This window comes from Brienomyrus brachyistius, chromosome 11 (assembly GCF_023856365.1).
Source record: "Brienomyrus brachyistius isolate T26 chromosome 11, BBRACH_0.4, whole genome shotgun sequence".
Classification (NCBI taxonomy): Eukaryota; Metazoa; Chordata; class Actinopteri; order Osteoglossiformes; family Mormyridae; genus Brienomyrus; species Brienomyrus brachyistius.
Genome location: NC_064543.1, coordinates 4,479,632 through 4,490,420, shown reverse-complemented (window position 1 = coordinate 4,490,420; position 10,789 = coordinate 4,479,632). Strand labels below are relative to the sequence as shown.

Below are 10,789 nucleotides of genomic sequence, written 5' to 3'. Positions count from 1 at the left end.
CCAGAGTGGATTCATGTTCAGGTTCCCATGACGATCTATACAAATATTCACCTTGTTTCAGTCACAGAGGGAGATAAAAACAACAGGGGTGAGTCACTTCCAGGATGGAGGCATAAGTGCAGAAGGGCTCCACCACGCCTGCTATGGTCTCCTGTCTGACTGCTCCACGCCATCTACTGCTTTTGAACCAGAAGAATCGGTTGGTGTTGGGGTCAAAGCCAACAACATATTATTTGTTTTGTCACTGATCGAAAAGAAGTACTGTTTCTTTTCCGCTACTTTAACATGAAGAGCATGCATAGGGAACAGCATCGTGTTTGCGTGGTTCAGCCTTCATCTTTTAAATATCCTAAAACTGAGGCCAGACAGAGATCATTCCTGGATGTTTCACTGCGAGAAGGCTGTCATTATGTGAGAGTGTTTGTGTGGTAAATGGTCTCGCAGCCACCAATCAGTACAGGGCACCCAAAGAAATTCAATTTAATTCAATTCAATTTCATCTGTACAGAACAGTATAGAATGTTTTGCAACATTATGTTGTCTCAAACTGTTTTTTGTTATCACTGCCCAAAGCCTCCAGTGATCAGGCTAGAGGCGACAGTGGCAAGGAAAAGCTTCCTGGAAGGAAGAAACCTTGGTAGGAACCAGACTCAAAGGGGGAGCCCATCCTCCAGGGGGCAGCAGAGGAAGCCCTAACCCTAACCAGACCCAAAGGGGGAGCCCATCCTCCAGGGGGCAGCAGAGGGAGCCCTAACCCTAACCAGACTCAAAGGGGGAGCCCATCCTCCAGAGGCTGATAGAAGACGGACGTCAAATGAACAACATAGCAAAATCCTAATTTGCGCTGTTCAAATTTCAAGATTTGAGTCTCAATTCGGGGGGGGGGGGGGGGGGGGGGGACGCAGGTGATGGCAGGCAGGTGCTGATGCTGTTCCTGATAGCAGGATGAACAGTGGTACAGCAGCAGGGTAGGAAGGAGAGATGTCACAGCGACAAAGGGCAGCCAGGCCGGAAGGACGTCACAGGTAGTAGAGACATGGCAGGCAGAAATGATGTGATTGGTCAAATTGCAGTGAGGGGTGTTCCCGTAAAAACAGGAACGCCCCTCATCGTTTTCATTGGTTCTTACGCCTTTACATTTAGCATGAATGCCAACACCAACCATTTTCTCGTGAAAGATAATTAATATAGACAGCTCTCATTGGCATACAATGGTACGACTACTGCTTAACTTGGATGAATACCGTTCACATTATGATACCGCTACTACTTGTTTAATTTAACCTGCTGTTAACATGTTTGTTTGATACAGCGATTATGGTACATCTAGACTAGAGATTCTCGTTCCTGGTGCTCAGGATCCCCTGCCCTACACATGCATTACCTACGTCAACACACCTGATCCAACTACTAACTATCAGTCTACCAGTGCAGGACAGGGGGTCGCGAGGACAGGGATTGCGAACCCATGATCTGGACATTAAGAACCAGACAAGCTACTGCTGAGGTGCCCAGTCCTACTTCTGGAGCACTGGAACTTTATAATCAGGTGTGACGGAAGACGGCTGGTTCTAAATTGTAAAATACTCAATACACCCATAAAACAAACACAACTGATAACTAAGTGTACTGTAGTTGATAAACAAGGCTACATATATGATATGATTATACTGTAAAACAAGGATAACTAAATGTTCACAAGGTGTTCACAGTGACAAACTGGTTGTTTTCGCGCTTTATTTACACACTTTTATTTCCACACTCCTAGCACCTATCTTCTGATTCAGGAGCACTGCATGCACAGTGCACAGGGATCTGCCTTTTCTCCCAAACTTCCATAATAAATGCAAAGTGCATGTCTGCCATACAATTAAAAACATGGACTTTCCTCATAACCCTACATATTCCTTTTATAAACGGAAAAGAAGATGAAATGGAGAAATACATGGTGTGTTTGGAATCATGTTTACATCGAGGTAATTATTCCGTATGACATAAATATGCAGCATGACGAGCCATAGTGATACAGCAGAGTCAAGCAGGCACATCAGGCAAACTTAAGCAGTTAGTTCTCATGAGGTCAGGTCAGGTCAGGTCACTCCTTCAAGTGAAACATTTATGAGCAGAGGTGTCACAATGATATTTGCTGGTGAATGATCAAAATAATCTCAGAAAGCAGTCTCTGAGTAATTATACAGAGAATCGGCATGGTGATGTGTGGTGATTTTCTCTGTCCAAGTGAGACGTCTTACAATCCGGCCTCTGGGCTTCAGGGGAGACGTAACAGAAACATCATCATTCTAAAGGAGACCAGCAGACACACAGACTGACTTGGCATCACCTGCAATATGATGGTATTGGATGTTACTTCTCATCCAGAGAGACAGGAAAATCTGTCTGTCTCCACTGCGACGTTTCGTCTCGTCTCCTTTGGTTTCTTGGGGGTATTAAAATATCACCGACAGTGATGACGGAATATGGTATTTGTGTATATAATGCGATTTGTCTACAGTAAGGCAATGAAAATTGATTTGCTCTCTGGCCCAAATGATGGCTCAGTTCTCTGAGCTAAATAAGGAGGCATTAAGCTGGGTACAAACCCAGGCTGACGAATGATCGGTTCCTGTTAGCTGCCATTGGTTCCCAGAAACAAAATTTGTGCTGGAACACACCGGCATGACTAGAGGCGACTGGGAGACATACAAACCCCGATCAGAGAACTCAATCTCACTGACTAGCTGCAATGCCAATTCAACATGCCATTCAACAGATCCAACAGGAACCAACTGCGTGCGACCATGCGGGACACTCCGACACAACTGGCACTCACTGGCAGCCCTACAGCCTCCGACAATAAGAGCAGTGCAGTGGTCTTATGACTCCAGTGAGAGCCCACCTCCCCTCCACTGCCATAATGGAACATTTTCGACCATAATGAAGAAGGTGAGTATATTCAATATAAAATGTCTGCAGTACGTGTTCTGCACTAAAAGCAGTACTGATTCAGGAAACTGTGAAATGTTGATGACATTGTGATTCGCAGCACGACTTCTGATTGGCCGCTGCTCGCCAGCGCTGATGGGCCGATGGTGAGAATCATCATGCCCGTACCGTAAAACATCCTTTCAAAAGAAAGCAAAAGCTACAAATCGATTGATCAGATTTTCCCCCGCAGTTTTCCTTTACGTGCTTGTTTCTGCAGTACAGCCTATAAATCCTGCGCATATTCACTGTTGGCTGTTATCCCTCTGCGTTTGCTTTCATTAAGGGAAGTGATGCATGTTTAAATCTCAGCTCACAAGGCCGGGTGCGCTTTTGTCGTTAGACCTTCAGGAGCAGCGAGCCCTGGGACAGTCTGTACTGTCCTTTCTTTGCAGACCTTCCTGTCACGCTTCTGTCCTTATAAACAATGCAAACACGAGAGCAGGTGACTGTCACACAGGACGCATTCGCTAAGGCAGCTTGTTTCGTAAAAATATGCGTGCCACCTCACAATTTACAATTTCAAAGCATTTAAGGCTAACTACTTTCTTCAAAACATTTAAGTGGAGAGAGGCATTCAGACTTCGTACACTGGCTGAAAATGCTCTTTTTAATGGAGAACGAACTGCTGTGATTACGCCAAAGTGTGCCCTTTCAATTCAGTCTGCAAACACTGCAGATTCAGAATGCACGTTTCCAGTTTTAGCATCTAATCCTTAAAGAAGTTCACTTCTGAATGCATCATGTACAGGTGTGCAAGTTCTAAATTATCCACCAATACGTTTTAGGCACCAACATCTTCAAAGAAAAATTTGTCGTGTAGATTCCACAAAAGGAGAAGAAAAAATAAACGTTTTTTTCGCCTCAGAAAATACACCTGTTTGTGTTCAATACACAATTATTTTTCCACTTTGTATGTATATGTTATTGAAATGGTTATACAAAGTATAATCTTCATTTTTTTCGGTTCAGTCACATAGGCTGGTAGTGGTCCATTTGGAAGGTAATGAAACTAAAAATACTTATTATTAACTAAAAAAGCACGTTTTCAGACCAGTCATACGCTTGTTTTATGTTTGCTTTCGGCTAAACAACAGGAACAACATACGAAATTATGGAAATGTGTCTTTACTCCTTTAAATACGATTTTGCATAAACGACCTACTTATCTAACTATGTGATTAATTATACATTACACGCTAATATAATTTTAGGCTCCCGACTTCCTTCCAATCACTTTTGTTTGGTTTTTCTTAATTATAATTTATGTAAAATGCTCCGTGAATTTAAGGCTGTGTAAGGAAATTATAAGGGTTAATTCTCCCAACCCTAAACGCTCCAGAGGCTAAAAACCAGACATTTTCATATAATCAATATACTATTGAAAATAACAAGAAATAGTAAAGGTGACTTCTTTAACGTTGAAATTATTACCAAAATGTAAAAATATTGCATTTCTACACAGATTCCTCTGTAGCTATGCGTTAAAATGTCCGATTTACATTAAAATGCTGCCTATCAAAGTAACTGTTGCTTAAAACCTTCCAAAACCCATATGTCGTTGTTTTTTACTCTAATCATACTCTACATGGGAAGCTACTTGATATGCAAATATGATATGATGATTGATATACATCAAAATATAGGTTTATTCTATGTATGCAGTTGCGTCTAAGTCATAAATACTTAACAGAATTGTAACCCGGGGGATTCCTTTCACAAAGTGTCCCGTCAAAACGAGATGTGAACCAAACAGACAAGGGCTCTCCAGACAATGCAGATATTTTATTCTTAGCTGCGTGTTTGCAGGATGGTGGCCTCCGTCTCAGATCAGCGTTGTGAGTATAAAGGACTCGCGTACAGACGCTGTGAGGAGAATAAGGAGCAATCGGCCCAGACCTGGCCGCAGGCTCCAGTCAGCACCGGGTCCAAACCCCGAACCGGGCTGCAAAGTCCATCTCTCCGTTTTGTCCTTCGGCCGACGCTACGCTTTTAATGAATATCTTACTTGACATAAACCGGGTAATCAAGTGATCGAGGTGGATCCGCCATTTATTAATCATTGTTATATTTGGAGCAAGACTGACCCCTGCATGGTTTACCTTCAAAGCAGTAAAGAAACCAGACGGACCGATATGAGCTTTTAACAGTGATCAGGTCTCCAGCGCGCACTGACCCTCCGGAAACTTCGGAAGTTGCTTCAGGTAAGGATGTTAAAAACCACCGCTTCTGGTTTAGGATTTGCTGTGCTTGTTACAAAACAACTGGCAGTGTAGTTGGGTATATTCATTTCCAGCTTAATCATCATGCGCCAGTAGTTCATCATTAATAATAATATTTTTTGGACATGTAGCCTAAGGAAATGATTGAGGTTATAAAGCGCTGCACCGTGTCTTACTGTCAGACTGTAAGATCTGCTGACAAAACAGATTTACCACCTGAAGCTGGTTAACCGGTTTATGAGTTTATGATAGATGACCAGCTTAAGATGATTTTGCATGATAGTTTAGCTGGTCATACCAGCATGACCAGCTGGTAACCCACCCGGCTAAACCATCAAAGAGGAACAGGAGGTGGCACATGATTATCTAAGGTCATTTTAGACTAGCCAAATCCAGTTTTCACTATAAATAAGCTGGTTTTCAGTTTTGCTTTCTGCTGGGAGATTAGGGTGTTCCGAACAGCAGAGCCTTTCCAGAAGTTTTGCCGTCACTTAGCTCTCATTACTGAAATACTCACATTACGGTTTTATAATAAAAAAAAAAAAAAAAACTTGTTACCCATTTCTTGCTGGTTTAAAGGGACCGCGGTCAATATCTAGAAATTTCTACTCACTGGTTAAGTTACGCCTGTTTTTTAATTTTATTATTAGTTATAAAGTTCTTCTGAGTTGTATTCCTGACCGTCTGTGATGTTTCATAATAATAATAATTGTAATAATAATAAAGCAACCAAACACGTATGGAATGTTTAATAGGTATAAAACGTAAATGTGAGAAATCATTATTTTGAATGCTTTTAGAGTGCCGCTAAATATTAATTACTAATGCTTTGTAATCCCTGTACCATGGATCTCCTACAGAAGAAATGTACTTTGATCTTAACGCGAAATACTACAAAACTGCACACCTTTATGTTTTTGCAGGTGTCAGACTTTACTTCTGCCACTCGGAGCGAGGCCTCTCCTCGCAACCTCCTAAGTTGCGGCTTCATTGCATTGCTGGGCAGTCTGACTGCCCGTATCTGCCCCAATGGTGATTCGATAAACACCTACCAGAAATGAATGGCACCTTTGTTGCACCTGAGATTGTTTCCGAAAAGACAGAATTTGAGCTGAATCTCAGCAGCGGGGTGCCTGCTCCTTCGTTCAATAGGAGCACAGATGAAGATGTTCTGCGGCTCCCCACCTTCTCCACTGCTGCCAAGGTCAGGGTGATCATCACCTTCATCCTTTGCGCCATCTCAGCGGCCTGCAATGTCGCCGTGCTCTGGGCCGCCAGCGTCAACAAGCAGCGGAAGTCTCACGTCCGGACGCTGATTGTGAACCTGACCGCGGCCGACCTCCTGGTCACATTAATTGTGATGCCGCTGGATGCCATCTGGAACATCACTGTCCAGTGGCTGGCTGGAGACACGGCCTGCAGGATGTTGATGTTCCTGAAGCTTCTAGCTATGTATTCCTCTGCTTTCGTGACGGTGGTTATCAGCCTGGATCGGCAGACTGCTATCCTGAACCCTCTGGCTATTAACAAGGCAAGAAGAAAAAGCAGAGTGATGCTGACCTTGGCTTGGCTGATGAGCGTCCTCCTGTCGGCCCCTCAGGTAAAGATCTGGGCAATGCGAGGCAGATCCAGGCTCCAACCTCACAGTGACTCACAGTTGGACAGCTGGTTATGAAAAGATGAGAAATGGGTGGATAGATGTTGTGATGAGGTACTGACTTCATGTTAATCTCAATTGCTTTGGGCAAACTGTGCACATGACAAACTTTATTTAAATACACACAAGACGTAGTGAACAAACGAAAGTTCTCAGAGCTCAGCTCAGCAGACAGGTTAACTCACCCCTTACCTGCAGAGGAGAACTTATGGACAAACGCATCCCAGGTTTAGAAGTCATTCTTCTTGTCCCTGATCTGAACATGGTAGCCATGCTGTAGATGACGATTGATTTTACTGATGTTAGATGAAGCTTCACAAAAAACACAAATACAATAAAAAAAATTGGGATCTGTGAGCAAAATAAAGTGTTACTCCGCCCCCATTAATCAGAGTGATGTCAGAGTGGAGTGGAAAGTCAGGTACCACCTGCTTCTATGTGTTGTGGTCTTTTTCAGATGTTCCTCTTTCACAATGTGACCATCACCGTTCCACAGAACTTCACTCAGTGCACAACCCGTGGCAGTTTTTCCCGACACTGGCAGGAGACCCTATACAACATGTGCACCTTTGTCTGTCTGTTTCTACTGCCTCTGGCCATCATGATCTTCTGCTACACAAGGATCTTGATGGAGATCTCCAAGCGAATGACCAAGGGATACTGTAAGTTCCTAATGCGTGCCAGGCTCATGTTTGCTGCACCTTAAATAAAACCAGACCCAGGCCCATGATAATATTACCTATTCTATAGATAAAGCTTCTGCATGTGAAAAAATAGAACAGGATATCAAGAATCATGTTTAGTTGTGCAATTAAAATGTTATAATCAGATCGAATGAAATATGTTTATATTTAAAAGAGTTTGGATCCGTTTTCCTGAACCTATAATGTTTGTTCCAGTATCTTCTAAGGAAGTTCATCTCCGCCGCTCAAAGAACAACATTCCGAAAGCGAGGATGCGGACTCTGAAGATGAGCATCGCCATAGTGACCTCCTTCATCATTTGCTGGACCCCCTACTACCTGCTGGGGCTGTGGTACTGGTTTTCTCCCGATGGGCTGGAGGAAGCCGTCTCCCATTCCCTCACGCACATGCTCTTCATCTTTGGGCTCTTCAACGCCTGCCTGGACCCAATCACCTACGGCCTCTTCAGCATCCATTTCCACAGGGGGCTGAGGAGATACCGCCACAGAGGCTCCGTCTTGGCCGACTCGGAGAATCTCACCGCCACCACTTCCTTCCGCTGCTCCACCTCCTCTTTTCCTCTCAGACGACTGGCCGCCCAGGATGGACCGGGGGCTGGTGCCCAGCAACCGCAGCAGGGCAGGAAGACCTGTCAGTGCAACAGCTATCTCACCACCTGCTACAGCAGCGAGAAGGAGACCAGTCAGTTCAGTCCTGATAACATGATATGACGCATTTTCACTGCTTTTCAGGCCTGTTATCCTTATAGTCACTCCTCACGTTAAGACTTTCATCGTAATTTCCAAAAATACACCTTTGTGTCACAGCTACCAGCTCCAGAGTTGTGTACAGACCTTCTACACTCCTTTGCTCTATGGATGTGCTTTTGTGTTCCTTCTTAAGCTGACAGTCAGGTGTTCTACTGTCCAGTTAAGCACTACTGTGTGTGTCCGTCGCGTTCATGTCAGGAATCACAAAAACGTTCCCGTCTATGAACCAATTTAACAGACTGAATTTTAAGCTGACATTTCAGGCATGTCCAACTTTTCTTTTACCAAATTCAGTAAAATCCCTCTCCGTTTCAAAGCAATTTTGGTGTTTTACAGTCTCTCAGGGGAATGGAGCTCTGAATTCTAACTTAACTAGCAACATGTAAAAACTCTCACATTATCAGCATTTGCTAAGTATGCTGTATTTTATCATTAACAAGTTATATTTACTTAGACAAGCACTCACCCTTATCTAGAGTCATCTACGTGACGCCGTTGTTTATTACTGTGTTTTTCCATTAAACAAACCCATCACTGATCGTTTGTGCTCTTCAACGCACAGATTAATGGATTTTGTCATGCTTCTGCATAGCTGTCAGAATAAATTCCAACACTTGCAGCGTTTCTGAGAAGAGTGATTCAGGAATCAGTAATGAGCCTGAACATCAGGCCAGATGAGGGGAACCGATGCTGATGCGGTTGCCATGGAGCCAGCACCCTGGCGACAGCGGCCCTGCGGGGCTCCGCCTTCCTCAGGTGACCTTTCAGTCGTGCCTGTGACCTCGAGATAAGGGAAGAAAAACTGCAAGTCATAATCATGTTTCATTGGTTCAGACTAGAGCTGCCCCTGGAAGATGAACTGTAGGCATTATTAGTGACAACAGAAACAAATAAACCACTTAATTTGTAAACATATGGAATTTGTCCCAGTTTCAGTTTATCACAGTGCAGTACATATTCATATCACCAGTACTGTTACTGAAATCTTCCTTTTTAAATACTGAATAGCATTTACAGCAGCACTCTGACCACGATAAGTAGTGAGAAGGTCTTACTAGTGCTGTGAGGACAGTCTGAACTTAAGATGTCCTCAAAAAAAATCAGAAGAGGATAATCCAAGAAACACTGTACTGAATCATCATTCATTAATGTAAATATTCAACCAAATACTAGAACATTTTAAAGTAAAACCTTTGAGGGTTAAAGGGCAACTGGCTGCCCGACACCCCCTGGGCATGCTAACATTATAGATAAATAAAAACTCAAATACAGGTGACTTTGGAGGTGATATCACTCACATTCCTGCTACTGTACTGCTTGCAATGAAGACCCTTTGATTAGGGTAAAACACACAGTCACTAGGTTAGTGTTTTTCGGTCTGTTTGGACTGAACATACACAACGCTGTGCTGCTTGAAATAGATCATTTCTCTGGCCTTCAGATCTTCAGACTCATTTATGGGTGTGTTTTTGACAGACCACTCCATCCAGGCCTCCAGCAGAGTCACACCTCCGGCTGATTCGTTCAGTGGCGCAAGACAAAGGGATGTGCAGCGTCAGGTCGAGGTTGTATGAAAAGTCGCTGTAATTATAAGAGAGCTTGTACCACACGTTTGACATAAAGGGCTGAGTAGCGCATTCGGGAATTGTCAAGAGGGCATCAAAATGCAGCTGGCAACCAGGAGGAGCTCCTGTTAACAAAGCTTCATGAGAACGAGAACATATGGTCAGCGTTAACTTTCAGGAGCAGAATGATTCGCACGCTTGCAGCAGCTGATGGGAAATTTGAATCCCATTGTCTCAATTGAAACGATGTGTGAAAGGCCACATGTGCTGGTTGCTAATGAGGAATTATAAATATTTGTGTTCAGGTTACTGGGAGAGGAGCTCCGTGTTGGACAGTGGCAAGTCATCTGCTGAACAGCCCTCTCTGCAGAAACTGCGCTTCCGTTAGCAGCTACTTCACAAATAATTCAATGTCCCATGAGTGCAATGTGCTTCCAGTCTGATGCAATAACAATAGCTGGGAGACAGGAGATGGCAGGTCCCTGAGTTCATGTTTCTTAGTGATGGTTCCCCTGACGTTCACTTCTTCCTGAGTGTAGGACCCATTAAGACTGCGGAGGGTCACACTGCCTGTGTTGATAGACAAGGTCATTGTATACTCGCAAACCAACTAAAAGATCACATGACCCTCATATGCGGAGCTCACGACGACGTCACCCCTCTGCAGAGCATAAGGAGTGCAACTCAAGACACATATTGTTTTCATTCATGCAGAAAAAGCTGATTCTTGCCGGGCTGGTGGCTACCTTTGGCCCTGTAAATCTTTCTGCTCAAAGCCATTCACTGTCGACATCTTTAGCAGGTCAACAAGCAAATCATGGGAAAGTCTTTCCGAGGAAATCATTCAGCTGAAGGTTTCCCCAGGGCTGTGAGATTCCACACACACCAAGCTTGCAAAGGACAGGAGCTC

At 43.8% G+C, this 10,789-nt stretch overlaps 1 protein-coding gene across 5 annotated transcripts; it reads left to right on the top strand.

Annotated features, from left to right (window-relative positions):
- The first annotated feature begins 2,088 nt into the window (after positions 1 to 2,088).
- LOC125751552 (gonadotropin-releasing hormone II receptor-like) lies at positions 2,089 to 9,228 on the top strand. 5 transcript variants are annotated; one of them, XM_049030529.1, is made up of 6 exons: positions 2,820 to 2,943; positions 3,044 to 3,089; positions 5,093 to 5,186; positions 6,128 to 6,804; positions 7,319 to 7,523; positions 7,761 to 9,228. In XM_049030529.1, the coding sequence occupies exons 4-6, from the start codon at positions 6,262 to 6,264 to the stop codon at positions 8,273 to 8,275; spliced, it is 1,263 nt and encodes a 420-aa protein (XP_048886486.1). In that variant the 5' UTR covers positions 2,820 to 2,943; positions 3,044 to 3,089; positions 5,093 to 5,186; positions 6,128 to 6,261; the 3' UTR covers positions 8,276 to 9,228. The 5 variants fall into 5 exon arrangements, with proteins under 5 accessions (XP_048886484.1, XP_048886486.1, XP_048886487.1 ...); XM_049030530.1 differs by lacking the exon at positions 3,044 to 3,089 and having other exon boundaries at positions 5,096 to 5,186; XM_049030528.1 differs by having other exon boundaries at positions 3,044 to 5,186.
- Positions 9,229 to 10,789: the final 1,561 nt, after the last annotated feature.